General features: G+C 43.0%; 1 protein-coding gene across 2 annotated transcripts in view; it reads left to right on the forward strand.

Annotated features, from left to right (window-relative positions):
* The window catches only part of LOC142803657 (DDB1- and CUL4-associated factor 17-like), a 37,086-nt gene extending 18,286 nt beyond the window's left edge, over positions 1–18,800 (forward strand). Inside the window, exons 11-13 of one of the 2 annotated variants that reach the window (XM_075889149.1) lie at positions 1,848–2,016; positions 7,794–7,952; positions 17,249–18,800. In XM_075889149.1, coding sequence (XP_075745264.1) covers positions 1,848–2,016; positions 7,794–7,952; positions 17,249–17,530 — 610 coding nt within the window. In that variant the 3' untranslated portion in view covers positions 17,531–18,800. The remainder of the gene's footprint in view (positions 1–1,847; positions 2,017–7,793; positions 7,953–17,248) is intronic. The other variant, XM_075889150.1, reaches the window with a different exon arrangement.
* The last annotated feature ends 917 nt before the right edge of the window (positions 18,801–19,717 follow it).

Genomic DNA, 19,717 nt, shown 5'->3' on the forward strand with positions numbered 1-19,717 from the left:
TCTGTCTCTTGCTTTCCGGCCCCAGCACGAATCCCTGTATGTGGAAAGTGATTGAGACACGTAGCCAAGAGGGAACCGAATAAAAAGGGGGTTGATGGCTCTTCCCTCTCTTTGGCGATCGGTGGCGTAGTGGGGATGTCACAGCTGCAACATGAGCTGGAGCTGAGAACAAGTGTTTTCAGGTGTTTAGAACTTTTATTCTTTTACCTCAGGAACCCGGTCGTAAAAGAAGAGCAATATTAGGTGCGAAAAGAGGGCATATGCATAGGGTCTTGCATCGCCCCCATCTTAAGCGACTTGATCTTGGCAAAGTTCGACAGACGCTTGGAGGAGAGCCTAACGACGATCCATTGGGTGAAGATTTCTCGTTTTGTCGACGACTACCTTGTTTTATTTCATACGAAACCCGACGAAGCCGGTATGACGGCAGACCAGATTTATCGCCGCTTCTCTTGAAACTTCCCTGGACTGTCCTTCACCAAGGAAGAAGGAAAAAAAATATGCTTCCTCGACCTCGCCATCCACCTGGACGACAGGCACACCTGCTGCATTTATACCCCACGATCAAAGAAGGACCTTCTGCCGTTTTCATCCCATCACTCCAAGCTCATAAAACGCGCCATTGCATTGACCACAGTGAGGAATGCCCTATGTTGTTCATGTCCTCATCAAGTCACCTCCAGTTTCAGCCTTTGAGTGGACAAATTGACAAGATGTCAAGGGAAAGATGCAGAAAGACAGCAGCAACGAGCTTTGTAAGTGGCAATAGACGCCTCGCTTTCGAAGACGAAAATGACGGCATTGAGTGCTCACAGTTCAAGAGAAAAATGCAGAAAGACAGCAGCAATGAGCTTTGTAAGTGGCAATAGACGCCTCGCTTTCGAAGACGAAAATGACGGCATTGAGTGCTCACAGTTCAAGAGAAAAATGCAGAAAGACAGCAGCAATGAGCTTTAGAAGTGGTAATAAACACCTCGTTTTCGAAGCTGTAAAAAATGACGGTATTGAGTGCTCACAGTTCAGAATGTTCACCTAGCCAAATTTGTTGCCCAAGCTTAACAAGCCTTCGCATGCATAACCGGGCCTAGCTGAGCTAAGCTGCAACCATTTTACGACCCCTTGACTGTTTCTTTCTACACCTTATTTAGCTTTAAAAAAGTTTGGAAATGCAATACCAACTCGCCCAAACTTCAAAACTTAAATATAGAGTTCCTTTAAACTTAGTTTCTGGGAATCGAGGCGTTGCCAAACATACAGCATATGACTCCTTTTGACGTTGTGAGTTGTGCATCCTGTAAGAATGTGTGCCAGGCAAATAACAAGGACATCTGGGAAAGGGTGGGTCATGAGACCTTGCCAGAAAACACACAGCCTATCATCAGTTTCATCTGGGAAGGAGGGATGGAAGAGATTTTTCATTGTTTGCATTAACGTAGCGATAATATGGTCTGGGTGCCAAATTTAGAATTTGAAATGAAATTTGTGGCTTCTACTGTCACACAAAAAACCAATATTTGTTTTCTGATTTGCATATCAGTGTACATTGAGTTTTAGTGAAATACCTCACTTAACTAATCTGAACTTGCATTGTAATTAGCCATCACTTCAGTGATCTATCTCAAATAGATCTCTTAATTTAAGTCACTTGAAAGGCAAAGGTGGAATGTAATTCACTGTGATATACTGATAAATGACGTTTTAGGGGGAGGGAAAATGATTGTATTTCCTTTTACTGTGTAGTCGTTTTCCTAACTTGCGTGTACGGGGGTGTAATAATATTTAAGGTAACTGGGATACTTCTTCACCTGTTGTGTGTCCACTTTTTAAAGAAATATGTATTTTTTCAGGATCTTTCGATTAATTACAAACAGCAAGAACAAGCCATCTCTGGAGGAGTGCTTTGAGATTACCTTTCGTGAGCCGCCAACCCGTACTTGCGAAGAGACAAACGACAACAAGCCACCGCGACGAAAGTGCAAGACCCTCTACGACATGCACAGCACTCAGTGTGCAGAGGTGAGAATTAAGGGAAAGTGACATCCATAAAAAATTGTCTCTTCTTATTGTAGAGAAAAACTCCTGCCAAGAAGATTGGTGAAATGTCATAGGACAGAATCAAACAGAGGCATCACTTCCCATTTTGGTCTGAAGGGGAGAGGGGATGAAACCCTGCTGGACTAACTGGGCAACCAGGGTGAAGTGCACAAAAAGTAAATCTATTATCATTGTAATAAAAATTTGGAAGTTGTGCATGGTTCATTCCACCATGATAAAAAGAGATATGCAATAACCACTGTACGATGAAATGCATTGATCTAGGTCTAAGTAAGGCATACGCTGTTGTTTGTGACCCTCTTTATTTCGCATTGAATTGTCATATCGGCTAGTACACGCTTGTGTAAGTGTCAGCACCATCCTTGGTGACCAGATTCATCGTAGTGATGTGGCACGGCTATCTTGTGCAACAGCACATGTGTTGTTGTAATACTTAATTAAGGGGGCAGTACATCGAAAAATTATTTTTATGCATTTTGGTAACATAACCTTTAACCACCTAAGAATCAAGGTTCTGCCACCAAGCAGGAATTTAATAAGGCAGAAGACGCACTAAAAGATGGTACAGGAGGTGATGCATCTTGAGTTTCCCACACGAATTCACTGTGGAGTCATCGATTTTAACACTTTCATTATTAAGGCCTACATAGTGCTCAATCAGTGAAAATTGAGTAAATTGTGCTCAAAGGGGGCCATAGTCATGATGGGCGATTTGTCAGATAAGCTTTTTCACCTAATGTGTCGAAAACATAAAAATAGTATAATTGGTGAGGGTTACTCTGGCACTACTGTGCTCAGATTTCGGCACGAAATTCAAGGGAGCAATGACATCACATTCATGCATGTCAATATTCTTGCATCCACAAGAAGTTCAAGCACTAGTAGCGATTCGCAATGACTATCTAACAAATAACTAACGAATAATTATTTCTTATACTGAATAATAGACCAGCATTGAGCATGATCAAAATGTGTGGAGTGCCCACCGATATCTAGAACTGGCTGTGCTCCTTGGGGTCACCTCACAATGGCACACCAACTGATAATGTGGCCACAGAAAGAAGTGATGTGAGGTTCAGGTGTAATTTCATCTGCTAGCTGCGTACGTGCAGTTGTGTCATTGTTACCAGCATCGCTGTTGTAGCCGTTGACAGTGTTTGGAGACTGGTACCGGGAATCTCTTCGATTTGTGACGTCGTGCATCATTTTTGCATTGATGCTTTGCAAAGAAGCAATTCGGAAATTGACGCTCCTCTGAGTAGCGATGAGGATGTGCCCGGGTATGCATGCTTGGGCCTTGCTAGCTTGTAAGTCACAACAGCTGTATTAAAGGATTTTAGTAGAGCTCTGCGAATAGCAAAATTTTGGGTGCGAAGTGAATTTGAATGTTGAAGTGCAAGTGCGAATTGAATATTTTCCTTGTCTTTCTCGAACATTTCTTGAATGTTTTTCAAATACTTCAAAACAACATTGCTGTAAAAATGTTGCAGAGGATTTCTGAGCATATTCTTAGGAGATAGAAGCATGAGAGTGTTTCTTTTGTTTAGTGATGAAGTGCTGGCAAGGTGGTGTTTTATAGTTGTCGTATTGAGAATGACGCAATGAAGACGCTGAATGGTATGTATGTACATGATTTGGTGCAACCAAAGTGTTGCCCAAGTTTCAGGTCCAATGCAGCAGTATTTGAGTCCCCCCCTTCCTCTCACCCTCCATTTCCCTTTGCCGTACCTACAATCTGCATGTTAGAATCTTTGTTTTTTTAGTCTAAACATTTATGGCTGTAGCAGAGCCGGGAAGGTAGCTTTGCCGCAATGGGACAGTGTGATGGGGTGAAGCATATTGAAAATTTGAAGAGGTCACGTGGATTTATTTGTCTTGGGAGTTCGAATTGTAAAATTTTAGTGTGAATTGAGTCGAATAGCAAACACTATTAACAAAATTATTTGTAAATTTGAATATTCGCGCATTCCTATATTTTAGTGTGTATGGCATCTTGGTAAGCGTAAAGGGGTTTATGAAATATCGAGTTACCAGACAATGATATCGGCACCTTCTGATGCCTTGGACAACTACAATGATAAATACACACGTTTTTTTTTTGTTTTTGCTGAGTCTCCAGTCGAAGACAAGTTTAAGGAGGTAGCCCCGCCGCGGTGGTCTAGTGGCTAAGGTACTCGGCTGCTGACCCGCAGGGCGCGGGTTCGAATCCCGGCTGCGGCGGCTGCATTTCCGATGGAGGCGGAAATGTTGTAGGCCCGTGTGCTTAGATTTGGGTGCACGTTAAAGAACCCCAGGTGGTCTAAATTTCCGGAGCCCTCCACTACGGCGTCTCTCATAATCATATAGTGGTTTTGGGACGTTAAACCCCACATATCAATCAATCAAGTTTAAGGAGGTAACCTATTTGGAATTATGCCACTGTCCCGAGTGTACACCAGCAAGGTAGCAGGCTTTTTGTGCTGTGTTTCTACAATAACAATTCTGTGCTTGGGGAGAGGGGGTGGGGGGGCAGCTTTTCCTTTGCACTTCAAGATGGCCCAACCTACCCGGCTTGCCTTGTTTATGGCTGTGGTAGTCTTGTATTAAACTAACACAGGGAAGCCTCTCTGCGTGTCATCTGTTGGCAACGGCACTTCTCTATACACTTCTGCACTCTGATAGATAGTGGCCATGCCAGCATCTACTGTACATGTAATTAAATGAAAGACTCTTCCCACTTTTTTCACGTTGTGAACAACATGACAACAGTGCGCAATGGCTCCCCGAGACGCGGACTGATGGGCACATGACAGATCATTCATATCTGCGCACATCACAGATCATTCATATCTGCACTACCAAGATCAGGCATGAAAAGTAAGGAGAGCCACTGAGAGTGAAGACCGGGCTGGACTCTGTCTTCCGAGAGGAGTCGAGTCCAGCTGTATGGAAGTGAGAGCGCTTCTAAGCGTCGGTGCCATAATAAGAATACTCAGGTTGTCGCCGTGATTGTTACTACCGCATCGTCGCCCGCGATAGTATTGACCTTACCAAACACATCACAGTGATGTCTATGTTGTAGGGTGTTGAATGCCCCCATATCGTACACGGTTTTCCCTTGAAATAAAACTTGAATGGGATGAATTCCACTCATGCATAAGCCCAGCGGGCTTATGGATACCAAACATTTGAATAAAGGACACGTCTTGTTTTATGTCTGTGCCCATTTAAAGGAAACTGTGACGTTCATTTTCATATCTATTAACAAATTTGTGCTAGTGAAATTTAGGTGTTTAAGTTGATTCATTATTTCACTTTGGTGTCCTTTTAACGTTTGGATATCACGTTTAATTACATGAGTGCTGTAAATTATTCACAATTCACAACAGCCTAGAGTGCACATTCTTGTCAATCGTGAATCACGTGCCTCGTGAGTCACTTACTTCTCAGCATCATAGGGTAGTTTGAAGTTGGATGATCCCTAAGACAATGGTATTTAGGGTGGTAACAGTTTTATGTAGCGGGAACTGTGTTGGTGCAGTAAAAACAATGCAATTAATGAATTGTATCACACAAACAGATGCTCAAGACAAACCACGCGTATCAATTCCCCCCCGTCTTTCTCACGTACTGTAGAACTAAGAGCAAGCATCCCCTATGATTTCAACACTTTCATGCTTCTGTGATCATTCTTCTTCCAACTCTGATGATTAACCACATCCAAGCAGCCCTAGCCTGCTTAAATCCAATGTCATCCTGCCTGGGAACCTGATCTCTAAGCACCTGCACCTAAAATTGGTTGTTAGAATTTGAGTTTTCTTTTCCTTCCCCACACCCTGAACTTGGAGAACGACACACAAGATGATTTTCAGGATCCCATTCATAAAAGCATAGCCTCAAACATCTGTATTTGCAATTTGAATGTTCTACCTATGACATAGAGTTTCATACAATAATACCTTTAGGGGAATCTGGCGCTAGCGTCTGCACGGGCTCCTTCAGGGGCGCTTGTACCCCCATGGGAATAATGGGAAGCACAGGCTTCGGATCTGCTTCGGATGGATCGCATTCTTGAGATTCATGACGCTTGCTTGCTGAGTGTAAAACAAAATAATATGAAGTTATGTCTAATTGAATCTTGCTTCATTTTTTTGTACACAAACTTTATTGCAAAAGGGTTTTGTGACTAGGCGGTAGAAGGGGAACCTGGACAAATTTAACCACCAGGGTATGTATTGCCCTGCCATTGTGTTCCAGATTTGGCATCAAGATTTAATGAATTATTCTTTACAACATTTCAAAACAAACATTCTTGTTTGCCCTTGAAAGTATGCAATATCTATTTATGGAAATAACAGCACAGTATTAAAAGTGAGAAATACATAACGTTTCGTGTGCTGCGAAGCCAGGTGCGTCTCTTCAAGGAGTCTGCCCCCAACGCACCCCTTGTTTTGTTGTGAAGTTGAGCCAGAAAAGCGTGGCAGTGCGTCTACTTCGCGTCGTCGTCGTTTTGCAGTTGATTTCAGCGAGTTTTGGAAAGATGCACTAACCAAAAACATGAACTCGGTGTAATATCCTGCACTGGCATGAGATGCCACATCTATGCGCAGCGGTGAGTGGATGACGCTTCGCTTAAACTGTCAAACATGGCTTATACAGCTCCAGCATTGCAGTAAATTGACAGGCCTAGCAGTTTTCAGCTTCCTTGAACAACAAAGGCGCAGGTTCAGTCTTTTGCACCCACCCCACTACCCACTACGCGAAGAACGAAACTGAAGCTGTAGAAAAACATCCGTAGACAGTTCACTGGCTAACCCGATTCAATCTGAAGCCTGTACTTCCCATAATTCCCATGAGGGTACACGATCGCAGCGCCAGATTTCTCTCTAGGTATTATTGTATGAAACTGTGACCTATGACGTATTTTTTTTGTGCGTATAGTTAGCAAATGTAAGGCCTCCGATATCTATGTCCATTGCCCAGGGTGCTTCCAAGCCATGTTTCCCGTTATCTGATTGTGTTGTCTATGTTTTTTTTTGTGTGTGTATTTTGGGGTCTTTGTTTAAATGTGCTCTGCCGTGAATGAGTGCCAGGAGACTTTTGAGGAAGCCCACGAAAACTCTGTTCTTCCTTTTTTTTGTGCGACAGAGCAACAGAGAAATCTTTGCTTTCATCATAGTGATTCTTGACACTATTTTTGAAAAGCTCCCTTCTCGACTTTGCCGGTTATTTTAACTGGCTGACAGGGGTCACTTGTCAGGGTATTACAGTAATGGATTCTCTCTTGTTTAGACTAATTTAGGTCGTTTTGCATTTGTAAGGGAAAAGCTTGTTTCAGAGAACTGCCATCACAGTGTAGCGGCTACACTTGAGTTTTTGTGAGGCTTTCTTTTATTCTAAAAGGAGTCATTCTATATGCAGTGCTGCAAATAAGGTGCAAGATCGAAAGTTGTAGCTTTTGAAAGTTGAGAAAAGCCATCGTTTCTTACAAAGTGAAAGCACATGAGATAAAGACAGAGAAGACGCGTGATTCGCACGAGCGCTGACTTACAACAACATTTTATTTCAAAACAAGCAACCACATACTATGTACATTTTTACCCTGTATTATGCCTGTAAATGTATTTTTACATTTTCACCCTGTATTATGCCAAACCTACAAGCCCTAACAGCTACCCTAATGAACGTTGTGAGGGAAGTGCACCGAAGAAACCTGCAACCCGAGTTGATCTCGGTAACGTTTTTTTTTTTTTTTCCAGAAAAGCCTCTTGTCCGATGACTATGAGAATGAGCTGGAGCTGTATAGCGTTCTCGGATTCAACCCGATGGATGAGAGATGCTTGGGAAAAGTAGGTATCTACGACAATGAGACGGGCCACGAAATCAAGTCTTTTGAATTGGGTATGAAGCTCGATGAGGTGAGTGGAGTACATCAAGTGTCCGGTTTCTACTAAACGTGTGCAGCATCCGCTCTTTTAGCTACCTCCCCTCCATTTAGACTGATTGGCTGACTAGCTGGGATATAACAGCCACAGAACCGGATGTGGTGACTTATCAGTATCAGTCACTTAACATGTCATAAAGGACCACTGACATTAAATTTCAGAATCGAGATGTGCCCTTCCTGCGATTGCTCGGTGTGCGCAGGTAGTCTTGGCCAAATTTGAATCGAATCTGTTGTGTGGAAGTTATTTTATTTCGACGGCAAACAGTGTACAAGAGTTCAATGAAAATGGCATGCCCTGCGACATCAACAGTAGTGCTACGTGTTTGGTGTTATACATTCCACACATACCATCCTGAGTGACGATGCGCTAGTAGCGATGTCTACGATTCGAGCGTTCTTATCGTGATGCCGAAGCCTGGAAACACACTCGCTCATCGTGCCTGATCTTCGTTGCACCGCTTTGAATGATTTCGTGAAATTACCAAGATGCAAACAACCTTTAAAAAAAAACGGCGAAAGAAAAGAGCACTATTCAATGTGCGCTTCTTGGTCAGCATGTTGAGGAACTGTTGTGAGTTTCAGTAGTTTCGTTCGAAGTGCGGAAAAAGCGCAATGAGAGTGTCTTTTCATATCACGTATATGTTACACGGCAACAAAACCACAAGCTATGAAAGTGGAACAGCATAGATACCATCGCAAGCAAGTAACACGCAGGTATCATTGAATTTTAGTTCATCTGTAGACTTCTTCGTCCGCGTAATACCGAGTTACTGCCGCCACAACCTTGAGAGGCTGGATAGGTGGGGCCATCTGGAGACGCAAAAAAGAACCCAGCAAGCAGGGAACGTATTCTATTTCTCCGATAATGCTCATTTGGTTAGCGATATTCCATTGACGACTCTGCGTATACCTGAATGCTGTGCACGCCAAAACACACCAATATAGCTAAGACACATGAGTGAACATGGAATCCTCGGGCACCTCCTCAACGCTGCTTGAAACGGTGTCCATTATAGAATGGCTGTTCTGTAAAGGGTCGGACGTCACTCTTTTCTGTGGACAAGTGGTCAGCAGTGGTGCGATCTGGAGGTTACCGCGAGGTTGTACCACTGGTAGTGCTGCCAGCGCTAAAAATGGCGGGATTGCCGGCAGTTTTGAATTGTGCTAGATACCGGTAATACAAATCCATAAAAGTGATAGTTATTCATCCCTCAGTTGGGTTTTAGGTCACAAATTGCTGCTACGGGGTCTATATCCACTCGTTGACGTAAAAATCTTGGCATGAGTAAATTTGATGTCGGCGCTCCTTTAAAAAGACACTAAAGAGGAACAATGACTTGGTGACAAACACACTCTGTGATCTCTAACTGTCATAATTTCATTATTAGCGGAGAAAATCAAGGTTGAAGTTCTATTATTAAATGTCGCACCAAAATATCCGCGCTTAATGCAAGAACTTTCAAAATGTATTTTCGGTATGTTCGTGGCATTGGCTCAATGGAAATTTTCTGAAACTTCGTATGCTAAGTCTATGCCACCCACAGATTACAAAGCACTTCATTTTTGTCATTTGGAAGCTACATAGGACCCAGTAGATACCTTCGAAATTTCTTGCATCATAGTGTTCAGTGAGGTAATCTTAAGGTGGTGTCGCCACTCACATTTTCTTTTCGCGTGTTTTCTCGCTTGCTAAGCCTCATGTAACTGTGAGAGGGGTGTTTTCACGATCACGAAACTGTACTTTACTAATACGCAAAAAATAATTCAGCTCTTTAGGGTCCCTTTGAGGTGATTTGGTGCTGTACATCCGAATGTGTGGTGGGGTAAAAGCAGAGACCAGCATCATAGCTGGGATTGTTGCTGCTGCATTGGTTGTGACATACTGCAAAAGAGTGGCTACTTGGGCTGGTTCGTATTGCATTTTTGAAAGAAATATACCGTATTTACTCGATTCTACCACGCCCTTGATTGTAACGCGCACTCGGTTTTCGCGACAAAAAAAAAAAAAAAAAAGTAAGACATCGATTGCAACGCGCACCCATTTTTCTCGTTGGCCCGCACGATCACACTACTCAGGAAAACGACTCCTTTCGGGAGCGTCTTCCGTTTAAATATGAGGTACGGGGGACGCATGTGCCTATCTGACGTGCAACGGAGCATTGCCGTCACTCTTGTTTTACCGTGGCCCGATGTCAGCATGCGAACTTGCTTCGCCCCCTTCTTCTCGACGGTTGTGGTGCCAGGCATGTCGAAGTAAAGAGGCGTCTGATCGGCATTCCCGATTTGCCCAAGCAGGTAGCCGTTGTTGTGCCGCAAGTTTAGGACGAACCTCTGAAAACTGTGAAGCTTTTCTTTGTACTCCTCCGGCAAGTTTTGGCCCATGCCCGTTCGATTTCGGAGGGAAAAGCCTTTCCTCTTCATAAAGTTAGTTAGCCAGCACCTGCTCGCTTTGAACTGGCTCCGCGTGCATAGTCCGCATTTAGAGCAGTTCTGTCGTCAATGGCCGCTCGCTGCTCAAACACATACTCGCCGAGCAGCTCTTCAATTTGCGGAAACCGACCCTGCTGTGGTCAACTGAAGCCTTTGCGTGAATCTTTGCTGTCGACAATCTTCTGCTTTTGTTTCCGCCAGTCCCACACGCACGTTTCGGGATCTCCGAACCACCGCGATGCGGCCCAATTTCCGTCTGTTTCGGCACACGCGATGACTTTTCTTTCTTTTAAAAGCGGCATCGTGGTGCACTCGTCGAGTTTTTGGAGTCGGCCCTTCCATGCCGTCGATGCTAATGCACTACAAGATGCCCCGCCACGGTGGTCTAGTGGCTAAGGTACTCGGCTGCTGATCCGAAGGTCGCGGGATCAAATCCCGGCTGTGGCGGCTGCATTTCCGATGGAGGCGGAAATGTTGTAGGCCCGTGTACTCAGATTTGGGTGCACGTTAAAGAACCCCAGGTGGTCGAAATTTTCGGAGCCCTCCACTACGGCGTCTCTCATAATTATATGGTGGTTTCAGGACGTTAAACTCCACAAATCAATCATCATGCACTACAAGATGACGAACTCCTCAGCACACGTACGAAGTGCCGCACATGGGAAACACATAGGCAAAAATGGCCGATGCGCCATGCCGAAGCCCGTAGGGGGCGGCCATTTTAGAAATGCCGATGGCAATAGAATGGCCGTATTCATTTTTTTTCGCACTCTATTTTAACGCGCATGCGATTTATGAACTCGCTTAACCGGAAAAAAGGTGCGCATTAGATTCGAGTAATTACTCTACTTCCTTAGTGCGCAGGAAACGTCTTCAGAAGGAAGATAGAGCTGAAAGATAGTACAGAGCACACATTTACAACCAATTTTTTATTGCACGGATGGCGGGAATACGTTTATATACATTCAAGAGGGCGAGGTGATGACACACAGATGAAAGGACAAATGATGGCGCATGCGCCAGACCACCGTATTCCAACCTTGAAATAACAACCTGAGAAGATACTCGTATGTATTATCCGACAGATTGACAAATCTGGTGCGCGGATCAGTGGGCAGCGATTTGGCAAGTCACTGTGCAAATTGCGGGTGCACACCGAAGTTTGATGAGTGCCAAGTAATGGCAAGGTATGAAGACAAGAGGGCACGTGAAATATATGAAGCTTTTTTGATTTGCAAAGCAGGAACTTAGTATGTAAGTGCCCCATCCGTCAATCTGTCGGATAATGAATACGAGTATCTTCGCAGTTAGGTTCTCATTTCAAGGTTGGAATAAGATGGGCTGGTGCATGCGCCATCATTTGTCCTTTCATTTTTCTGTGATCTCCTCGCCTTCTTGAATGTATATATATTCCTACCATCCGTGCAATAAAAAAATTGGTTGCAATGTGCGCTCTGTACTATTTTTCAGCTCTATCCTCCTTCTGAAAACGTTCCCTGCACACTAGGGAAGTATATTTCTTTGAAAAATTGTTTGTGACACAAGGACGTTATTCAGATTTTTGTATGACTGGACTAGAAAACCTGGACATGTCATCATTTTTAATCTGTATTCAGGGCATGTTTTTTACAATATTGATATTTTATAAACATTTCATGACAGTCGAGCTATTTTATTCACATGAACACTATGTCGAGGCAAAAATACTATCCTGCAGCTAGGTAAAATGATGTTGATTCATCTAATTAACCAAAACCAAACTGGAAAATTAGCTTTTTTTAATTATTGATGTGAAGTCAGATGTTAATATTACAAAGTTGTAGTGTTTATATTGCAAAGTTGTAACTTATGGCATACCAATTTTTTAGAAATTATGCCATAGGCTATTGTTGGGGTAGACTTGTATAGGCCCCTTCCTGTGATCTCTAATGAGAATATTTGGATTGTGACGGCTGTTGGCATATAACCCACTATGCGGAAACAGCTTTGTTACAAGCTGCGGCTGCCACTGAAGCCCCCAATCTTATTTCCGCACAAAACATTTTTTTTTTATGCCATGGAGCTCCATGCATTCTGCTAGAAAAGTCTTCCTTTCTTCTATTGTTGCTGAGGTTCTGTGTGCCACTAACATAATTCACTTGACAACTTTGTCTTACCTTATGCCGACCAACCTCTTGACTGAATGCTTTCAATGCACCATCTCGTATATGATCCCAATGTTCATGAACCCTGACCACATGAACCAGGATGCAATCTTGCCATTCAGTGACATTTTGCCCAAAATACGGCTACGCAAACGCACCACAGGCTTTTCTCTCTTTCGCCTGATCCATGGACGCGCACCAAGTTTAGCTCTAAACATCTCGTTCCTTTTGGCTGCTGTACCCTCAGCAGGTCATTTATCTAAATGACGTTTGTCTCGCGTTTCTCACTGCCATCACCTGACCCGATTGAACACCGGCATCTCCCAGGAAGCTTGGAAGCCCCACTAAAACATCACTCATCATGCTTGCTGTGACCTTTTCCCCTTGAGGCAAAGTTCTTTGGACTCTCATTCGCGTTCCCGGCTTATGTGAAGAAGACGCGAGTCATTTTATTGGACCTTACACGATCATTGAGCAAACATCCTCAGTTAATTTCTGATCTCGTCCCTAGACCTTCTTTCGGTCACAATAGCCGCGTCTTCAAGGTGTTCGGGCTGTACGTGAACGATACAAATCCAAGTAAAGTTCGAAGCTCACATATTGCGGCATGCGTCACATGCGTCCAAAAGCTTGCAGCGCCACTTTCTGCTCTAGGTAAGAGTAGTAAACTTTATGTATATCGTCATCAGTATGTGATTGCATGAGTTGGACTGAATAAAGTGGCGCATTATAATATTAATGAAAGTTGATTCTGATTCTGAAAAATCTAGTGGCAAGTACGTCATTGCAAGAAGGACTTAAGGCATGACAAAGAAATAGAAAGTACCGTGAATCTTGTCTTCCCTTGTTGTGTCCAAAATATGAGAGCGTTGTAATGCGTTTCTTACTTCAGTCGTTAGTGCAATGACTGGCAGTGCAGTAGAAGTTCGTTGATGTTTTGAATGTCACCGACGCTATCTGTATGAGCATTAACAGTCATTGTTACATGGTTTCTGCCGTCATTTTTAATATCAAAATCTGAATTGGCATAATGCTGAAAATTAATTGCAGTCAACTTTTGGACGATGCCAAAAGTCTGTTTCAAATGCCACCCGTACGGGGCAGTCTCTGTAGCTAGGTAGTGAACTTTGTTGAGGTCCTTAAGAAGGGACCCCCCCCCCCTTTTTTTTTGAGGGAAACTCTGCGCAAATTATATTTTTATCGAATGCATATGTATGTACCTTGACAAATGCATGGAAGCGAAAGAAGCAAAATAAATTGTCTCACTGCTGTGTAACAGATATATGTTTATGATAAATAGTATCGGACATAATGAACTTTTTTTTTATGTTGGATGCGACTCTGCTATAGCGAGACTCAATTATATGTGCTATAATTATATGTGCTATAAACTAGGGAAATTATACACCCCTAGACGGCCCAGCGGTTAAAGTTTACTTGAGGTGTTGCAGCTGTGCACGAGTCTACGACGATAATGTGGACTCAAGAACTCTTCGAAATGATGCTGTTATGCGGTGTTTAGAAGTATTTGATGATCGAATGGGCGTGATATATTACGTGATGCTTTCTTGGTTGACGTGTTCAAAGAAAGAAACGGAAAGCTGATGCCTACTCTCGTGGGTGTTATGTCCGAGAATCCTGAACACCGCCGCTGTAGTCGATGGCAATTTAAGAAAAAATTTAAACTCCACCCACGAGGCCGCATGCCCTTATTTTCCATGCCTCCGCATTACAAAGGAAGTAGTTCCCAAACAATGGCAATAATTTTCAGGCATACAATCATTATCTCTCAACACTTCATTGATATTGAAATAAAGACACCAGAGCTCAATAAATGAACTTGCGAAAGCGCACAGTTCAGCGTCAGCTTGGCAATATATCTGTTGTTTAAATCACAATCCCCACCGCGCTCTTTTCGGAGTCCTTGAAGAAGCAATGTACATCTCTCGAAGGCGACGTTTCTGTACGGTACCGATGGTGGTATTAAAACAAATAATGCCACATTTAACGTCATGTTAAAAATAATGGAATCGTTCTGTAGTTGTACGAAATGAAACAGGGACATTAATTACACTTCATAAAGTTGTTTGTAAATTTTCGTTGCTTTACAAAACTTTTGCTGCCAGGTTTCTTTGCTGTCTTCTGTAACTATGGCTCAAAGTGAAGAATGGAGAACCGATCTGAGATCGACTTCGCAAATTTCGATTCTTGTGCTGCGCTTAACACCGAATGTACAGTATGGTCCTCTCTTGGAGGGAATGCGGCAACGCATAGCTGGTGGCCCACGTGGCGCAAACTGGCGGCGAGATTTGTAAACGCAATGCATGCGCATAGATGCGAAAGGGTGAGGATCGCCATGTTTCGTCTGCTACTTTTTACTCCGGCGCTTGCAGTGCGATGGATACCGCGTTCTCTTTTCCGTGATGCGATTCATGTCCCCGCCACTTTCCCTGCTCTCCCCGGGTAATCAGCGCGCAGAAAAAAAAAGTGTCGTTCGTTTGTTGTGCTTTCTCGGCAGCTTCGCTGGGATTACATTCATGCCCAGAGCAGTCGATTTCAAAATACAGGCGAAATGCAAAAAAAAAAGAAAAAGCCATGTGCCTATAGTATTCAGAAAAAAAGTTAAGGAAACACGTGTTTGAATATACTTCAATATATCCTACTACGGCAGGACACAAACTTATATAATTATTGTGGATTGCAATACCCAGCAAATGTTAGTTATAACTCGCGTTACATTTCGTTTGCTTCGTTTAAGCGATAACGCTAGAAGCTCCTTATTTGGAATGTGCAATAGCGTTCGCTTTTCCGAAAATCATTATATTCCACCATCACGCGCACCAAGAAACGGTGTACGTAGAACACTACAAAGTAAACAAAGAAAAATTTATTCCTAAAACCTTTGTGACAGACAGGTCGAGTGAGGTCATATCTGTAGCCTCGAAGCATTTGAATAATGCAAAGGTAATGAAACACATCTGTGCCCTGCGAAACACAAAATAAAATGCAGATATTGGTAAGCAAAATAAAACTACGCGTGACAGAACTAGGCAGTAAAAAAAATTACATTCGTAATGCTGATGATTACGCTGATAATGAGAAAGTGGCCTTTTCGCGATGGCAGTGACAGCAAGCGGGCTCTATTCTTTGGTGTACAGTTCGACTATTCGAAGCCTTTCGTCCTCAGGTACTCTAGCCTAATAACTAGCTCTGCCGAAAATGCGATCAGCAAGTAAATACGCCCCTAGCTTTGGCATTCTGTGAAAGTGATAATGAAGCCCATCAGTCGCGTAGCCTGGTGTTTGTGCCCACCAAAAACGTAATTGAAAGGTTTCCAAACGCGGTTCGAACCAGAGGTGATTCTTTTTATTGCTTCGACAACTTACAATTCATGGTGTGGCCATGTCCCGTAAACCCTTAGATATAATGGGACCCAGTTTTGCTGAAATAGGGGCCAATACCTTCTATAAATGTATCTGTGTGAAGTTGTGTCTGTACAAAGGCACAAGGCAAGAGGATTCTCTCTCACCAGTAAATGCAAGTGAGTAGCATGGCAGACTTTGCTTACACAAGGGAGTGCAATGCATCCTTTATATTTTCTTTGACGGGACTCTTTCTGATATAAACAATTTATCACTATGTAATCCATGTGCATAAACAAATGTAAAACGAAAACACGCTAGACAAAAGTAAATGTTCCTAACAAGATATCGAAAAGTATCATACAACGCCTTAAAAACAATCTTTCTCCCCCCCTTTTTTTTTGTCGCTCAGTAATAGTTTTAGCAGCATCACTTCAGTAACGATCAGGATTGATGCAGGGATAGTATATAGCACACACCATTTCATGAGCCTTGCACAGTGTTTTTCATGCAAAGTGTTCATGCATCGAGCGTGAGACAAGTGCTTACGCAACGGGCCTGACTCGTATTTCTGAGCCGGTGAAAATCTATTCTGGTAAGATGATGCGGCTGTGCCAATAGACACATGTCAAATTAATCACACACATACACGCGCACGCACGCGCGGTGAATTACAGACGCGCACATTCACAGATGCAAACATTTTCGCGCATCTGTGATTGTGCGCATTTTCACAAATGCGCACAATCACAGATGCGCACATTTTGCGGGCGGTGAATTACAGACGTGCACATTCAGACTTCACCTTCACCTCACGGCACACGAATGACTGCGACAATCGTCAGGACTTGTCAACCTCAGGCGATATGCTTGGTGAATCCGGACACGGTAAAACCAGATAAACATAAAACAGAAGCCGTGTTGCTGTTTAGCGCTGCCGAAACGACGTAACGCGATGAAGCTGTGCCACTTCGGTGCGCTTCAAATGCTGCAAAATCAGAAACGTCAGTATCGAATGACAGCCGGCGATGATGACGCCGAGGGCAAGTGTATGAAATAGCTTCTTCTTGCTGAAGAAAACACTGCAGGAAAACCGAATGTACGCCTACCGGTCTCTGTGCAGCGGCACCTCGCCTCTCATCGCCAACGGCACCATGCTGAATTTGTCATTTATTTGCCGTGACTGCTACGTCATAGTAAACAGCAGCTGCAGTTGGACGCACATAACGCAAGTGGACAGCGGTGCATTTTACTTTTTATTCCTAGCTTGTCACGGACTGTAGTTGACAACCACCCACAGTTACACATTTGTCTTTTCACTCCCGCCGCAGCTCTGCGACTACACTCTGACGCTGGACCTCGACACCATGGTGGTCCTTGTCAAGGACGAACGGCGCAACTTCTCTTGCTACCTGTACAGGCTGCATTTTCCGGGACTCGTCGACTATCCACGCTTCAGGCGCTACACCACGAGAAACACGGTGCTGCTGAGATCTCAGCGTGACAGTGCCGCCACCAGCAATAACGGCGTCGCTCACAACAATGACAGCGAAGGCGTGGCCGTCCCGTCGTCGTCGCGCAACTTCAGAGTAGTGAGATGTACAAACCACTGAATGGTTGTTTTGCTGCAGCGAGCAGTCTCGATTCTCTCTCCCCTCCCTTTATGTCTGTCTTGTCTTATTACAGCAGTGCATTGCATTCTGCTGGATGCCTGGTGTGCGTCTGACCACTTAGGGTGGTTGTCTTTTCATCGTATGTTTGTGTCATTATGGCAGGGAACTTGCAGTCACTTGGGCATTGAATGAACACATGCCTAGGTTGCTGCTTGCAATGCATTCTGTTTATTACGCAGGTTCGAACTGCTGTGAAGGCTGTTTTTTTTTTTTGTGGTGTTTGCATTACATGTATAGTGTACAGTTAGTTGTCAGACGTTGATCCTGTCATCTTGGGCTGAGTTATTTTTTCTTCTGCATCAGAGCATGCAGGCCGACTTTGGGCAAGTGCTGTTATGTTATTGAGGGACTTTTGTTGTGGTTCCAAGTGTTGTGTGCATACAGTGTAGTGTTGCTTTTGTTTGTTGACAGTCTGTCATTTTAATGTTTTTGTTTTGCTTTGTTAGACATGCTATTCACTTCATTGCACATCAGGTTCTGGCTTCAAAATGCTGTTGGCTGACATAGCGTTTCTACCAATACGTACAGAATCTGTGAGCGCACGCAGTTCGTTGCATATTTCAGAATGCTCGATCTGGTTAATGTCCAATATCAACGCATGTTGCGCACAATTGTGCTATTTATTATAAATATTTAGTTCGGAGTGAACGAGATTTTTGGTTTAAAGACAAAAACTGATGGTGCAGTTATGTGAGCCATCGCTAAATAAACCTAACTACAACAAAGTTGAATCTTGCAAGAAAGTAAGTTTGTTTGTTACATCCGAAAATTTGATATAAAGGTTATCCCTAACACTGTTATCTACTGCAAGACCATTTTTCATTTACTTTGTTATATCCCTGTTTGTTATATGGAGGTTTGAGTGTACATCTTGAAACATCACTGATGACTATAGAGTGTTTTGATAGGCCATTCAGATCGCATTGACTGGTTTAACTTAATTTGTAGTACCAAATTTTAGTAAAAGAAGTCTAAGAATTCACATAGCTTTGAACCATTAATCGGAATGCATGCTTGTAAAATATGCACATTGACCTAAGTTATCAACTGTTATACAGAATGCTTTGTCATTTATGATTTTTCTTTTTTTTGTTGCCATTTCTGTAGTGTTTCTGCCCCAATTCCTCAATGCTCATAACAGATATGTTGTTTTTTACTGGTCACTCAAATAAATAAAATCTTGTTTATCAAGGTTTTTGTACTTCTGAAACTGTTTCTAGTTTTTTTCATGCAGTTCTGAACTTCATATACATTACTACATTACCCTACTGCATTGTATCAAAACGTGTTGAAACTAGAATAAAAGCTGCCTTAACATTTCAAATGTAAAGTAACATGTAAGAAAAGAATTTCCAATGATGGCGATGCTCCCAAGCACAAAATTTGAGTACAGCTGTACTCCTGCTATTGATATGTGGGGTTTAACGTCCCAAAACCACCACCGTATGAACTGTTCTCATTTCGTAGCGCAGTAGTTCAGTCATTACTGTTCAGCCTCAACAGCGAAAAATGCAGAATTTTCTTGGTGATGATGTTTAGCATCTATTTCAATGGAGCAGCCTCTAGGGTGCTGCTGGTGTTGGTAGCAACAAGCTTCTGCTTTGAGGGCGCAGATTGTAGGTAATTCGTCTTATAGTCTTGTGTGGCACTCTGCTTTCCTCCTCATACTTCCACTCTACTTTCTGCAGTTCGTGTTGATCTTTCTCTATGCTCGTTTACCCTGTTTTCAAGGTTACAAGTGACATCTCTGAAGGCATAAATCTGCGCCTAACAGCTACGTGCTAGAGCTGCTAAACTCTATCGGTTGAACGAGCTTTTGAAATTCGAGCCAAGACATTGGAAAGGAGGCATTGGAAACAACTTTTGCAAAACTCTTTGCAATGTCACTGATTTTGATATGGCTTGGGAATCCATTAATTTTCTGTTTTCTGAATTGGACTGGACGAAAAAAAAAAAAAAAAAAGGTTGATAGATGTATTTGAGTACAGCAATGCACTCAAGTAGGCACAGCTTGTTGGATATTTCTCGAGGCAGAGGGGAGTGCGGGTGTGCGACTAGCCCATGAAATTTTAATTGAGACTTTCGTAAATGGAGAGTTAATGTGTAAATGTGCAGCAATGTGCAGAC

This window comes from Rhipicephalus microplus, chromosome 3, assembly GCF_043290135.1.
Source record: "Rhipicephalus microplus isolate Deutch F79 chromosome 3, USDA_Rmic, whole genome shotgun sequence".
NCBI classification, from domain to species: Eukaryota; Metazoa; Arthropoda; class Arachnida; order Ixodida; family Ixodidae; genus Rhipicephalus; species Rhipicephalus microplus.